Genomic DNA, 16,408 nt, shown 5'->3' with positions numbered 1-16,408 from the left:
TCCCTTACAAGGGTTGATGCAGATAAAGTAGTCAGCTATTTGATAAAATTAATTTCTTCACCTTTCCAAAGACCCAGACGTGCTCGGAAGCCAACGGTTCCCGACCCGACCGACGGGCGACCCGTGAAATTTATCTCCAAAACTAATTTCTGTTTACTTTAAAATGACACAGTATTATGAAGAAATCTTCTTCTTTCGGCTTTTCCCCTTCAATCAACTTTCTCCATCTAACCCTAAAATTATAATGAAGAAATATCACAAGTATTTTAAAATCAGTTCCAAACTGATTTTTTTTCTTTTTGCCTCTCTGTGATCGGTCAATGCAGAAGTCTTGCGTGCAGAAGAAGCGGTACAATGAATACATGCATGCTCAGCTCTTGCTAAATGTGAGTATTTTTTGTTTTTTTTTCACAGAAACATTTAGAATTCATGAATCATCCGAGTCACGTCGCTGGCGACAAGTCCATTTGCTTTTTATTAAAGTGTTTCGATGCAAGAAAAACAAAAACAAAACTCAAAATAACCCGCGCCAAGAAACAGACTAAACAAACTCCTCGAGGAGTCACTCAGCGGAAACGTACGAGAGGGTCGGTTCACAAACAGGCCGCGGGTTGTTTATTAGCAGCCGACGTTTTCAAACTGCCGTTTGCAGACGATCCACTTCACTTTCAGCAGTTATCATAACTTTAAGAGTTTCTAGTTCGACAGCAGGATTCATTAAAATGTCAACTGGCTGGCATAGGAAATTGGAAAAATGGCCGTTTGTAAAAAACTAATATTTCTTGGCTTGGAGGACATAAATGTTAAAACTGAAACTGAATTAGACACTAAGACACGCAGCCAGTTGGGGCTTCGGAAAAATGTGCCGCCCAATTAAAAGCAAGTACCTTGTAAATTTCAACTCCAGGATCATCCACGCTGTTGCACGTCCGATCAATCTGGTAAGAAAAAAAAAAAAACACCTTCTCGGGTGGAAACCGGCGTCGGCGATCCGTCTTCCGACCTCAGATTGATCTGTGACATCGGATGAAAAAAAAAAACCCCGATAGGATTAAACATTGTCATTGTTCGTGCTCTAAAAAGTAGAAACTTGGGGCGTGAGCGGCTCTGCTAGGTAGATCTGACTTCCTCTCCTTTCTCTTTGGGCTAATTTCAAAAAAGAATAGTGGACGCTGAGTGTGTTTCGGGGCGGGGGTTGGGGTTCGGGGGGGGGGGATACAAAGACATTTTCTGTTTCCCACTTCAAACATCCTGTTAAGGCTCCAATTTTGTCAATGTCCTCGCCCTGGTTGCCGGTCGTCTCTCGGGCCGCAGCTGCAGCGCTAATACAGCTTCTCCACAATGAAAGCCAACAAGGCAGCTGCCAGCGTGAGCCCGACCCCAAGCTTCTTCAATGCCTCGCGCTTCACCATGAAAGGCCCAATAAACAAAACAGACGGAGACACAGAAGAAGGACCTTGGACACCATTGGCCATCTGCTCCTGTGAGGACACACACACACACACACACACACACACACACACACACACACAAAGAGAAGTAGAGTTATCAGCATCTCCTTTCTTTATCTTCCTCCAATCACTGCAATATTTCCATGCATGTTTTCTCAACTTTAATGTTTATTTAATCAGTCTGATATTTTTTTGTATATGAGTTAAGGAACCAGAAGCGTCTGCAGCGGGCGAACAGAAGACAACACAACCGCGGAACAAACTGAACCGGAATGAACTTTATTTTTCCTCGCAAAATCAAAATAAAGCATAATAAATGACTGTACAGAATTAAGGAAACTGTGCCACTGGTGAGAGACTGTGAGATAATCTGCGCTCTGCATTTAAAGAATAAACATATCATGGCCATGACGGGTTTGCCGAGTTGCTGGGAACGGAGGAGTCGGGCCAATTATTTTGGAGCGGACCGAGGAGTCGCTCCAGGCGGCTCCTGTCGTGTCGGGTGATGGAATGGAAGCGGCAGGTGAAGGAGAAGGTCGTCCCGCTCCCGATGAAGGCGTAACGGAACGTCGTTAGCATTGTGTCGCTAACCTCGAATGACCTCAGCTTCCTGAGCTGGTGACACTTCCTGATGACCTCCTCAGAGTCAGAGGAGAACCTCAGGAGGTTGAGGAGGACAGTGCTCAGGTATCTGGACTCCTTCACCGTTTCTACAGGCTCCCCCGTACGGCGGTGGCGGCGGCGATCGCAGGAGTCCCGGAGGACTGAACTGTGGGTATTTTCTGACTTACGGGGGAAAAAAAGGGAACTTTTTGCGCTTGTGCAAGCGCACGGTATGTGAATGTGGGTGCTCGCATCCGAGTCAAAATCAGCTTCATCGACCGAGTATGTTTGCGCTATGTTACACTTCTGGGTAACATCTGATGGCCCCCAAAGTAACAATATCACAACAATAGCACTTTCAACTTGCAAAATACATATTTTATTGCCTGTTTATATATTGCATAGTTATTTTATTGCCTATCTGTATATCTTATATATATCGTCTATTTTATATTTGTATTGTCCAGGACTGCAGATGGAAATTAGCTATGAGCTACAATCTGGTACAAACATCTCTGCCTCTGTGCTTAATGTATTTGTACACTGATAAACTTCTAAACAAACAAACAATGAGTTAAAAGTTACCGGACGGCAACATAGCGCACAATGCGGGACACAAAGTGCACGAGTGATGCGGTGCAAAGATGAGGGAAATCGTCCACACTTTCATGGCGCTTTCACCGCCTTGCTATTTCAAAGCACTTTAACGCTGGATCGCATTCCGCCACTCCTCCGTTCACACACCGATGGCAGCGATGGGCCTGCAGACGGGAGGAACCTGGGGTCGGACCCCCAACCCTGCGACCAGAGGGACACTAAGAACTGGGGCGCACCGCTGGAGGTTTTCAGGGAATTACATTTTAAAAAATAGTCAAAGTGACGATCGTGTGCAAGGAGGTGCGAAGACCAGCGTCCGTCAGAAGGACAAACCATGTTAGATGTTCTGGAGATAAAAGTCAGACGAGACACGGTTTGGACATGATCGGAGGAGTGACGGTGAAGATCTGGGTAGAAGGAGGTCGGAACCGCCGGGCGGGTGGCCGACGAGGGCGTTAGATGGAGGCGGATGATTGGCTGTGGCGAAACGAAGCAGATCGGGTGTTACGATCGCACGCCGCCTTCAGGACGAGTCTCCGAGTCGTACATCTAACATTCATGATTAATCGTACGGCACTCTGGAAATATCTTTCAAATAAACATGCGTCCAGACGCTTTCTTCCTCACATCCATTATATCCCGAGTTCACGCGGGTCACACCATCGGCCGCGTTCCATTATTCATAAGCCGGGGACTGTTGCTTAATTGAATTGACCGACCGCAGAGAGAACCGCTAAGCTTGGCGGGGAAGTGAACGCGGCGATGCGACGTATCACTTCTACGAGTGCCCTAATGCGTCGGGGCATTAAAAATACATCCTCCGCAGCGGGGGGGCGACGGCCGACGAGGGAGAACAGTGAATGTTGGGAGAGGAAAAATAAAAAAAACATCAGACGGGAGGGAGGGGAGGACGGCGAAGCGTCCGGGAGTCGGAAAGGAAGGACGGCTCTTTGATCCGATGGGCTTTAAGTTAATTTCGTCAAATTGATGAGCGAAATCGCGTGGCGTTTCCACGAAGGAGAATGTATCGTTAACCTTAATGTTTCATCGCTGCCGCTCGTCCCGTCGGTCCCCCGCTGAGGCCTCAGAGCCCCCGCTGCATAAAGCTAATTTGTGCATCACTAACTGGGTTTCACGTCCATTGCTTATTTGTGAAGTGGGTAACGTTTCCACCACGACTGGTTTGAAGCCTTTCTATGTGGAGTCTCCGTGTTCTCTGGCGTCACCTTTGACCTCCTGCCGCAGTCCAAACACATGCAAGAGGTTCGTTAACTTGCCCAGATGTGCGAATGAGAGAGCCAATAGTTGTACGTCTTCTTCTTCTTCTTTCGGCTTTTCCCTTCAGGTGTCGCCACAGCGAGTCAACTTTCTCCATCTAACCCTATTCTCTGAATCCTCCTCTCTCACACCAACTACCTTCATATGTTCTCTCACTACGTCCATAAATCTTCTCTTTGGTCTTCCTCCAGACCTCATGCCTGGCAGCTTCACCTTCAGCAACCTTCTACCCAGATCTTCACCATGGTTTGGACATGAACACCCCTTTGTTCATGTCCAAAACATCTCAATCATCACTTTGTCTCGGTCATACATGTCCTGCACCCCTGTGACAGATTCTTCTTCTTCTTTGGGCTTTTCCCTTCAGGTGTCGCCACAGTGAGTCAACCTTCTCCATCTAACCCTATTCTCTGGATCCTCCTCTCTCACACCAACTACCTTCATATCTTCTCTCACGACGTCCATAAATCTTCTCTTTGGTCTTCCTCCAGACCTCATGCCTGGCAGCTCCAATTCCAGCATCCGTCTACCAATATATTCTCTATCCCTCCTCTGTCCATGACCCAACCATCTCCGTCTGGCTTCTCTGACCTTCTCTCCAAAACATCTAACATGATAGACTCATTCCTGATCCTCTCCATCCTGGTCACTCCCAAAGAGAACCTCAACATCTTCATCTCTGCAACCTCCAGTTCTGCCTGCTGTCTTTCGGTCATTGGAACAGTTTCTAGTCCAAACATCATCGCTGGTCTCGCCACTGTCTTGTACACCTTTCCTTTTATTCTACGTCTCTATTTGTGGCCCTGTGATTGGCTGAAACCAGCTGGGAAAGACTACGACACCCCGCGAGCCTGAAGGTAGCAGAAACCGAACACACACAGAACAGATGGATGGATTATTCGACAGATGAGTAAGTGAACGGTCGCTTGTTATGATATGACCGGCGGATGAATGAGTGACTGATGACCGAGAGGCCGTCACTTTGTGATGTGTGAGTGAGCGACGTCTGGAAGTGTCGTTCGAATGAATGAGCGAACGGTCCTACGTCTCAAAATCGAAATCTTCTTGTCGTGGCGAAACACTGGAACGTCTTCAAGTGAAGGAGTTCAAGTCCGACAAGAAGATCTCACCAAGAATCCACCGTGACCTGGATGACTGAGAAGCTCCACAGACGTGTCGCTCGTCTCTACATGACGTGGACTGAGAGGTTGAACGCTTTCCCGGCGTGAGGGATAGACTAAACTAAGCGAATAAACAAGCGCCGCCCGAAGTGGTGAACGGGATCCCGCGGCGATCCAATTATCATCGAGGGCCATCGACTCCATCACGCCGACGCCGAGAGGCCACTCGGAGACATTAGCGTGGACATCGGGGGGAATTACAAGGAGAGTCACTTGGGGAGAACGTGACGCCAGGACGCGGATTCGCCGTGTCGCTCGACAAAACAGCATCTGGTGGAAATGAGACAGTGAGGAATAAACTCTGGAGTTCTTCCTCCTTTTTGAACTGGATACACTTTGCAGCTCCGCCCGGCCCCATCGATCCCCGCTCCGTTTGATTATGCATTTAGTTTTATTTTAATTTCTCGGCGCAGAGACCGAAGATAAGGCCATTGATTAGCGGATAAATGAATAAATAAATACACTTTCCAGGCGAAGATTTAGCCTTTTAATCTGAGCATTAAACACGCCGGCTGAGAACGGCGAGCGCCCACATCTGAGGTTCGGGAGTGAACATCGATCCGGGCGACCTTGCGGTTGTTGCTCCTGCATGACAGTTTGTAAAATGCCTCATCACCATGAAGGCAGATTATGCGGGCCGATATTGAGCAATTGATCGGCGTCTTTCTGGAGTAACCTTTAATCAAGTTCAGCAGGGGGATGATAACTGGAAGAGGTTTGACTTTCATATCTTCCATAGGCGGATCGGCCGCTCGTGCTCGGCTCACCTTCACTCTCACGCCTCCCGCGGTATCACCTCTCATTATAATGACGGCCTGTCCCTCACGCATCCGCCGCTTCCGTTCATCGATCCGCTCTAAGAGGTCCTCCTCGCTTTCTTGACATTTCCTTCGCGAGTGGAAAACACTCTTAAAAAGTCTACGCGATCTTCACTTGAGAACGACAAGACGGACTTAGCGGATGTGCCAGCGAGGTCGGGGACCGGGGAACCGAATCGACGAGGAGGCTCCGCCCAATGCGACGCTCCGAACAAGTTTGCACATTCTGATGGCGTGAATGAGTGAATATGTGAAAATATGAATTGTTACGTGTTTACAACAGGGTGAATGTATGATGTCGAATGAATGGATGAGAGTTGCTTCTATCTTCATGAAATATGAAAGAGAGGGCGAAAAGTTGGCTGTCTCCGGATGAACTAAAAATGAGAGCCTGAAAGATTTTTGGATCTCCAGTATGTGTCCATGTGAATGGTAATACGTCTCATGTGAAGTATGAATGAAAGGGTGAATGGCCGTCCGTCTGTATATAAACCAGAAATGATTGATCGATGGTACGACTCTAGATGAGGCGTGAATGCCAAAGTGTGGATCTCGCTGTGGATCTGGACAGCTGGTATCGGCCCCGGCCCCCCGGCGACCCTGCGCGCAGGATAAGCCGTGTAAATGAAGAATGAATGAATGAATGAATGAATGACCTGCTGCTCTTTTGGAAAAACAGAATAAGAGAGAATGGCGGGGTTTTGTAGTCAGCCACCCGCGTGACAGTGGACGCCCGAACGTGGCGCCTGCGCCGGGCCGTGTGAACCGGCAGCTGGGGAGCCTCCGCCCCCCCGCCGTCCCCCCGCCGTCCCCCCGCCGCCCGTCCCCTCCGACGGCCATGAATGCCGCGGCGCCGCCCACGCTTCGCCTGGCCGCTGACACCGAATTGTCTCCTCTGTTACGGCGCGCACAATGGAGGACAGATCCGATGGCCGGCGACGCCCACGTGACGCATCCTCAAGTCACTTCCAGTAGCAGCAGACAAAGGCTTAGGAGGGGTGTGTGAGGCGGCATCACAAGTCTGGCTGACAAAACCGCATCTGCCTCATGTTTGGATCAAACTGGACTCCACGATTGCAAAACTCTTTAAATTTGAGACAAACGCCTGGAAACCCTGAAACCGGGACGGATATCGGACTGCGGCCCGCACCTTCCTTTGCCATCCACCATCCTGTCTTTTGCCGCGCACCTCGCATCCGAAAATATTCGGTGGCCGGTTTCGGAGAAAAACAAATCCGATAACTCCGGCTCGAATGTCGTTCTAGGAAGTCGCCTCCTCCGACGAGGGAACTTTTTTAGTTTTGCATTCCCACGGGCAGTGAGGGAGTTACGCAAGCGTTTTTAACAAAAGCACCGCGAAGAAGACGAAACAGACAACACGGAAAGCGACGTTCTACATGGCGAGAGTGACAACCATGGAGTCTAAGATGGGTTGGAGTGTTTTTACTCCCTCCCTAGCTAGCTAACTCCTTAGCTAACTTTGCACTTATTCGGGCCAAAGTGTTGACATTCCCTTGAGAGCCCTGGAGGCCCTCTGCCCTGAGCAGGCAAGAATCTCCAGATCTCCATTCCTCACCGCCACTGTCCTTTTTCTCACAAGTAAACAACTGACCAATGCCAAAAAAAGCTTTTCAAAAGTGGCGCTCATCAGCGGGGATCGTGAGGTCCACCAAGTCATACGAGTTCCTGTGGAACCGCAAAAAGATCCTGCCTTGTAGCGAGATGCTAGCTAGACCGAGTGTCACGTCTCTACATCCTGAAAAGGTTCTGGGTACTGCAAAAAGTTCCAACCGTGCAAAAGTTGTTGCTCATTAAACACATCCTTTTATTTCATTAGTCATTCCGATCTAAAAGGGAGGGCAGTAATTATAGGAAATACATATGGCTTTATTTACTAGCCGACACCATAGAGTTTCAAACAGCAATAAAAATGATTTATGTGATACACAGCGGGGCAAAAAACTATTTCGTCAGCCGCCAACTGTGAAAGTTCTCCCACTTAAAAAGATCATATTGGACTGTGAGTTTCATCATAGGTCCACTTCAACTATAAAAGACAGAATGTGGGAAAAAAAATCCAGAAAATCCCATTGTCTGATTTTTAAAGAATCTACTTCAGAATTATGGTGGAAAAAAAGTATTTGGTCACCTAAAACCAAGCAAGGTTTCTGTCTCACAGACCTGTAACTTCTTTTGTAAGAAGCCCCTCCGTCCTCCACACGTTACCTGGATTAACGGCACCCGTTTGAACCGGTTATCTGAATAAAAGACACCTGTTTGCAGCCTAAAACAGTCACACTCCAAACTGCTCTCTGGCCAAGACCAGAGGGAAACCAAATTGTAGACCTGCACCAGGCTGGGAAGACTGACTCTGCAATAGGTGAGCAGCTTGGTGAGAAGAAATCAACGGTGGGAGCAATTATCAGTCAATGGAAGACCTGCAAGACCACTAATAATCTCCCTCCATCTGGTGCTCCACACAGCATCTCACCCCGTGGGGTCAAAATGATCACAAGAACGGTGAGCAAAAACCCCAGAACCACGCGGGGGTTCTAGTGAATGAGCTGCAGAGCCGGGACCAAAGTAACAAAGGCTACCATCAGGAACTCACTCCGCCGCCGGGGACTCAAACCCTGCAGCGCCAGACGTGTCCCCTTCTTAAGAGAGTACATGTCCAGGACCCTCTGAAGGTTGCTAGAGAGCATTTGGATGATGCAGAAGAGGACTGGGAGAATCTCCTATGGTCAGATGAAACCAAAATAAAAACTTTCTGGCACAAACTCAACTTGTGTTTGGAGGAGAAAGAATGCTGAGTTACATCCAAAAAACAGGAGCTGTTTTTCTGCACAGGGAGCGAGACGACCGATTCGAGTAAAGGAGGAATGACCGGATCCACGGATCCTGAAAATCTCCTTCCATCAGCAAAGGCGCTGAAGATGAATCATGGCCGGGTCTCTCAGCTGGACAATGATCCCAAACACATCGCCAGGGCAACAAAGGAGTGGATTCGTAAGAAGCATTTCAAGGTGCCGGAGTGGCCTAGCTGGTCCCCAGATCTAAACCCCAGAGAAAATCTTTGGAGGGAATTGAAAATCCGTGTTGCCCGGCGCCAGCCCTGAAACATCACTGCTCTAAAGGAGATCTGCACGAAGGAATCAGCCCAAATACCAGCAACAGTGTGTGAGAACTCACAGAAAACATTGGACTCCTGTCATTTCCAACAAAGGGTCCATAACAAAGTATTGAGCAAAGAACGTTTGTATTTGACCAAATACTGTAATTTCCGGACGATAAGCCGCAACTTTTTTCACTTAAACAACGCTGCAGCTAATATATGGATTTTTTGGGGGGAGGGGCCAATGAGCCTCACACCGGCAAAGCATTTATCCTCGTCACATTGGACCGATGTAATGACCGAGTCTGTTCAACTCCGACACCGAAGAAGACGACTTTTTTGGTTTTAGTCCGCAGGAGGAAGGCCAAGATAGCCATCGGCTAGCCGGTGCGCCTTATATTGAGGTGCGCTCAATAGTCCAGAAATTACAGTACTTATTCTCCACCTTTATTTGCAAATAAATTATTTAAAAATCAGACAATGGGATTTTCTGGATATTTTTTTTTCGCATTCTGTCTCTGATACTTGAAGTGCACCTACGATGAAAAAGACAGGTCATCTTTTTAAGTGCCAGAACTTGCACAATTGGTAGCTGACTAAATACTTTTTTCCCCCACCGTAGATATAATTATATTGTATGTCATAAAAATGTTGTGGGCAAGAATTACACACAAAAAAAAAGAAGAAATAACCCCTTCTTTTTTTGGGGGGGGGGACAACAAAAGGAGATTTTCTGTTTGTGCAAAGTTCCACCGAGGCTTCTCGAAGCCACCGGCGACGACGTCGCTCTCCGGAGGGCCGAGGGTTTGAGCAGACTCGGTTGAGACGGAAAAAAAGGAGAAAAAAAAAAAAAAAAGTTGGCCACCTAAAGCATTATCTTTATCTTTGCTGACAGGCCGAACACAGGGTCTCCCTCGCCGCTCGTCTATTTAGCCGCCTCTCAGCGGGCGTCTGCAGACAACAGGGTGCCGGCGCACAGATTGAATAGTGCAGTCTAAAATCTATTACTCGTAGGGAGGATAAGTGAAAATCCAAGAGCCGGTAGGTGTGTGTCAGCGCAGTGGGGGAGAGGGGAGAAGAGCGGGGAGGCGAGAAGTGAAAAAACCCGAGAAGAAATGAGGGGACGGAGGGGGACGGAGGGGACGAAGGGGGAGCGGGAAAAGATAAGAGATGTGGTTTTCAATGATAGTTCACCACCTGCTAGCCGACACGCTGAGACTGTGCATATGTCCGCGAGGAAGGGGACCGGAGTTGGCATTTGTGAGCGTGCGCGAACCCGCCGAGGATGATGGCGGTCTCTCGGCTCGCAGCGGTAGAACCGGGGAGGAAAAATAATCCCCCCTGAAAATCATCAACACTCCCCCAGGGGTTAAGAGCGGCACAGCCAGACGCATTTCCCTTCAAGGTCCGGCCCTCTCAAATGCCCCTCTGTCTGTCTCCTAAAAAAAAAAAAAAAAAAAATCCATCCAGTTCCTTTTACCACACGTGCAAGAAAATCAAAAAAAAAAGAAAATCAGCCCGGGCGTGTGGCACGGCGTGCAAAGACACACACTCACACACACTGCGACACACACACGACGCATCACGAGGGCCAGTAAGCACAATGCACAGTGGTCACATTTCTCACATGATCCTCGCCAGCTGTCGGCGTCACTCTAGACACACAGACATTGTGGAAGTGGGGTGTGTGTGTGTGTGTGTGTGCATGTAAACAGATACTGTAACAGGCTCCTTAGTCACGGGTGATTTGACAAAGCCACGGTGACAATCACAGTAAGTCGCGCTCGTATTTATAAGTGGACGCTTGGCCGAGAGAGGAATTTGAAAAGTTCTTACGAGGGATATTTCTCACACTGGAGACGCGCCGGTCTCAAATCTTCCACCGGGCCCAGAGCGTTAGTTTGCTCGGTAGGTTTAGACTTGATTGTGGGGGAAAAAAAAAGGAGAAAAAACACAACAAAAGGAGAAACCCTGAGAGGAACTCCGGTCACGCTGTCTCGGCCTCCCATCTGGCATCCGCAATTTCCTCCTTCAGCTAAAAAGCACAACCTCCCGATCCAACGCAACCGGCGGTTGAACTCCGGCGAACGCGCCACGTGTGCGGCCTTCACGTGCGTGAGAAGGTTGACGTTCACGGGTAATTGCAGTGACGTAAGCAATCACCAGAGATGTTACAAAACCAGCACTTTTAAGCAACGTAGTTCTGTGAAGGTGAGGAGGGAGGAACTTTGTTGTTTTTTGGACTCCTTCATTCATTGCGGGTCATCAGGGTCGGGTCGGGGCAGCCGGAGCCGATGCCACTGGTGGTGGAGTTCGCCACGGATCGATCGTGGACGTCATTGACACGTCTGGGCCACTGAGGGTCCCCGATGTACCTCCTGAAGGAGAAGAAACCCGAGAACCAGGAGGAAACCCGCTCAGCACACCGAGACTCGGAATCGAACCGAGGACCTTCCTTCTGCCAGGCGAGGCGAGGACGCTTTTATTCAAGCTATTTCATCATGATGTTTTTTCCCGTCACGAGAAGGACTTGGCTTTTTCTCCAGGGAAACAGCAACTTGCTCAAAGGCAGAGGATTCACTGCCGCGAGCTTTCATGGACAGAAAAAACCTTAACCCGTCCTTTGGATCTAAAGTCAAGAGGACAAACCGACTGATGTTCCTGTTAGCAATTTGCAGTCACCTCGTGTGCGCTTCCCTGCTTTGCCATTGGGGAGAAAACAACAACAGATAACAACTATATATATATATATATACACATATATTTATAAATATGTGTGTGTTTGTGTGCTTCTTCTCTCTGCGTTAAGTGTTTATCGCATGCATGTGTCAAACACCATAATGGACAGGAAAAGCAGCAAATGCTTTCAGCGACACAGACCTGTGTTACAATTACCATCCAGTGTGTGTGTGTGTGTGTGTGTGTGTGTGTGTGTGTGTCCGCCCCTTCAGTGGATGCAAACACCCGTGAACACTTGACGGACATGGAAAATAGGGACAGTGTGATATTAGACGGACGCCACAGAGGCCGGATCTCCACCGAGTCCTTTCCCTCTGGTGTGGAGGAATCCTCCTCGCCCCTGGATGGGATGGAGTGGCCAAGAAATACTTGGAAGTCAAATTGAAAAACTGTCAGATCACCTGCTGAACTACCTTTTAACCCCCCCAGCTGCAAAGCTATGGGTGGAAAAAAGGGGAAGGAGGAAAAAAAAAAAGGTTTCTAATGGTTGGGCGTGATGGAGCGGGTGTGAGGAACGTGATAGCGGCTGCTCAGTTCAATGACGGCGATGAAACCGTGACAACTCCAGGATGTGTGCTAGCGATCCTGTCATGACAACAACCTCCCCTGGCATTTCCAGCGGAGCTGCAATCACTCTCGACACATTCGGGTTAGCAGACATATCCTGCTTGATTGTCATTTGGATTTTTTTTTTTTTTTGGTTTGTTTTCTTCATGAAAGGTTCAAGAGATGTTTATTTTTTTTATTTTCTATTCCAGCAAGGTCTATCTGTAGAGAGGAGAATGCACTGTTAGTCACTAAATAGCATAGAAGAAATAATTTGCTCATAATAAAATCATTAGTCTTGAATTTGCTTCCAGGAAGGAGCCTTGTCCCTGAAGGGAACCTTTCAGTTTTTCACCTTGGTCACGTCTACTTTACACTTCATGTTTGTTTTTTTTCTTTTGGACGTTATTCATCTTGCACATCCTCAGATTATAAACACTTAGATTTCAATTTTCACTTTCTCGATGTGCACAGCCGATTCTGCCTCACTCTGCTCATTATTCATTGTTCTGTCAAACTATCTGGCTTCACTTTGGGCAGCAAAGTAAAAATGTCATCAAACAGGGAAAGACGTTTCCTGACTTTACACGTGACAATAAACATCTTGAATCTTGAATAGGAGTTTCCTCCGGGGCTGTAAAAGGACGCGCCTCGGAGAAGAAGCTAAAACGGTTCAAGGAACCCGGGTCCCCGGCGAATGCACCAGGAAACGGCCCGGTTCCTGCAAAAAGAAGTTCCTACGGAGAATCTCGTTAAAAATTCTCCCGCGTTACGAGTGGATGATGTTTGAAAACGAACAAATCCTCTTCCGACGGGCTTTAAATACAGCACATGTTGATGGAATGAGACCAGCTGTAATCACTGCGTCCCGGATTGATGGGCGCCGTCATCAGATGTACGTGGCGGGAAGGACTCCGGCTAATTACTGCGAGCGGCGCCTGATGAAAGTATCATTTAAAGTTCTGGAGTCCCATTAGATTGACAGCGGCTTTACTTAAGCGCTCCGGCAGCCGTGCAAAGTCGGGATCGGTTTCGACGGGAAACCCGGCCGGAGGTAGACAACGTATTGCAGGTTGAAAAGTTTCCCTCGTGAACGTCAGCGGTCCATCTCTCGGTCCGGTTGTATCGAAAACCGCTCAAGCCATGCTTTACTGAAACTTCAAGTGCAGCTGCCATGAGGATGACCGGACCTTAAAATGATGCTAAAACAGGCTAAAAAAGAATTACAGAGTGCGTCGCGAAGCGTTCCCCGGCCCAAGGCTAGAAATACTGAGATGTCACGTCTGCGGTCGGGAGGCAAATCCAGGAGAAGCGTCGTTTAAATAGAGAAATAAACCCTGGGATGTTTGGAGAAAACGCAGCTGTGTAAAAGCGCTTGGCATTTTAAGTGAAAATACCAGAAAAAGTCACGACTGATATTCCGAGGACTTTAAATGTATCCCTCCGTCGGCCCGACTTCGGTTCTCCGACTCTCTTCAAGGCGGCGCCATGTAATGCAGTTTGACATGCTAAATGAAATGCTTAAAATAGCTTCTGTTTTGAAGGGGAGAGAAAATGAAATTATACATATCACTCGCTGCCACAGTAAACAAAGCCGGGCAAAGGCCAGTAGAAACCTTTTTGACATTTAGAAAATAAAAAAAAAAAAAAAAAAAAAAAAGAAAGAAGTAGTGACAATAGATTTGACGGGAGTAAATGTATCTCGGCCGACGATTGTTCTTTTCTTGAGAGAAAACGGATGAAAACATGAGCGCGGCATCAAAGCGCCCGATCTATACGAGCGCCGCGTCGACACCGAGAGGTTCAATTGTTACATCCACAATTTTTTTTCTCCCCAAGCATTACGCCTGTGTGAGTGAGTGTGTGTGTGTGTGTGTCTGTGTCGGTACTCGTGTCGGGTGTGTGTGTGCATTTTGTCATGTTGAGTGTACAGTGTCTTACATAGCCTGCGGGCAGTGAGTGTCTCTCAGGCACAATGTGGGGTGCGAGGGAAGTGTATGTGTGTGTGTGTGTGTGAACGTTTATCAAATGTTATTGTATGCCAATGTAAGTGATATGATGCAAAACGCTGGCAATCCCACCCACTCGCTCAGCCGCTCTTATAAGACACAAAGAATCAATAATAAGGTTAGCACCCAAAAACAATGCACATCTTGTTTTCCCTCTTTCCTTTTTTAAAACATATAATCCAGCCATTCCTATGGATTCGGGAAAAGTTCGAGACACACAAGACTAAATGTAAAGTAGCTGTAAAACTGGGTCTTGAAAGCAGAGAGAAACAAGACCGGCAGGTTTGAGACGGGAAATTCACCCGCTCACCTTCGCTTTCCTTTTTTTTGTTTGTTTGTTTGTTTAGAAGTTTATTAGGACAGTGTACAAATACATCAAGCACAGAGGCAGAGATGTTTGTACCAGATTATAGCTCATAGCTAATTTCCATCTGTAGTCCTGGACGATACAAATATTACAAAAAAAATACAATACAATACAAAAAAAAGTACCTTTTGCTCGCTCTAAGCGATCTCAGGCAAAACTGTTCTCAGTTCTACTACCTCAGTGGTGGAACAAACTTCCAGAAGCAACAAGACAAGCATCATCTCTCTCAACCTTCAAGAAACAGGTAAAAACTTTTCTCTTTTAGGACTTTTTACTGCACTGATGCCCCAGATCAGGTTAGGCACCAAGTTAGGCTATGCAGTGTGTGTGTGTGTGTGTGTACGTTTGTGTATGTCTTTGTCAAAAAATAAAAATAAAAAAAACTAACCCCAGCTTACTGTTCTGTATATTTCCTGTGCATCTTGTATTTGCAAGTGTTATTTGCAGTGCTTATGTCCTCTATTGTAAGTCGCTTTGGATAAAAGCGTCTGCCAAATGTAATGTAATGTTAAAATATAAAACTGTATAAAATAGACAATATATATAGAATATACAGATAGGCAATAAAATAACTATACAATATATAAACAGGCAATATGTATTTTACAAGTTGAAAGTGCAATTGTTGTGATATTGTTACTTTGGTCATCAGATGTTTCTGGGTAACATCTGATGACCAAATACCCGTCTGGCATTGCTAGTGTGAGCATGTTTGTTCTCCAGAATCCAATTTTTAATTTTTTCTAATTCTACTGAATTGTGGTCACGGGACTGACCCTCCTTCTCCCTCCTCCTCTCGCTTTTCTTCTTCCTCCCTCTTTTCCCGTGAACTGTCAATTTTCCGTCTTGTGGCCGGAGCCCCTTCCGCCCCCCGAACGTCTCCTTGGGAAAATACGGCGTGAAAAGACCTGATTATTGGACGAGTCCGGCTGCTTTTCTGTCTCCAGATCTCTCCGTCTACCTTCCTCACTCTTTCCTTTTTTTTTTTTTTTTTTTTTTTTTTGCTTCTTCACCCCCCCCACCTCCTCCCCCCTCCTCCCACCTCCCGTCTATCATTTAATTTTATCTGAGGATGAGGACCGGTGAAGATACTTCCTCATTTTCCTCCCCTTACCGCGGTGTTGAGTGCTTTCTCGGCTATTGTGTCCGAGTAAAAGACTCATTACGCCCCCGGCACCACCTCCACCACCTCCACCACCACCACCTCCCTCCCCCGTCTGCAGAAAAGTGTTATTTCTGTGAATGACGGGTTGACAGATGAGGACCGGAGAGAGAGAAGGGAGTAAGAGAGGGACAGAACAAAGGGAAATTTTTTCAGGTACTTTTCTCTCGCTCTCTCTTTCTCTGCGAGACCTTCGGTCTTCTTTCATGGAATGAAGCGGTGGAAAAAAAAAAAAAAAAGGGGAGGAGGGTAAAAAGACACACCAAGGCTGTTGAATGAATGTCTCACTTCAAAAATAAATAAAATAGTGAGGCAGAAGGAAGGACCAAAAAAAAATAAAAAAAAGAGTGACTACAGGATAAATCGACAAGAGAAACTGGGAAAACAAAAACGGAGAGCACGCAACTTGATGACGGTCTGGTCGGGACGGCAAGCTGACGCACTACAAGACCTTTTTCAGTTCTTAGAACCTTTTCAGGAACAAGAACCTTTACGCCTTCGGAACGCAGACGATCTCATTTGACGAAGGTGCTTGACTCGGA

The 16,408-nt window shown here is 47.2% G+C and overlaps 1 protein-coding gene across 1 annotated transcript in view; it reads right to left on the bottom strand.

Moving 5' to 3' along the window:
* Window positions 1–452: 452 nt before the first annotated feature.
* The window catches only part of cdkal1 (CDK5 regulatory subunit associated protein 1-like 1), a 239,643-nt gene continuing 223,687 nt past the window's right edge, over window positions 453–16,408 (bottom strand). Inside the window, exon 15 of the mRNA XM_086156022.1 lies at window positions 453–1,481. Coding sequence (XP_086012148.1) covers window positions 1,323–1,481 — 159 coding nt within the window. The 3' untranslated portion in view covers window positions 453–1,322. The remainder of the gene's footprint in view (window positions 1,482–16,408) is intronic.

Source organism: Fistularia commersonii, chromosome 11 (genome assembly GCF_037954325.1).
Source record: "Fistularia commersonii isolate RoL2024-O1a breed Wild chromosome 11, RoL_Fcom_v1.0, whole genome shotgun sequence".
In the NCBI taxonomy this organism is placed as follows: Eukaryota; Metazoa; Chordata; class Actinopteri; order Syngnathiformes; family Fistulariidae; genus Fistularia; species Fistularia commersonii.
This window is presented reverse-complemented; position numbering and strand designations above follow the sequence as displayed.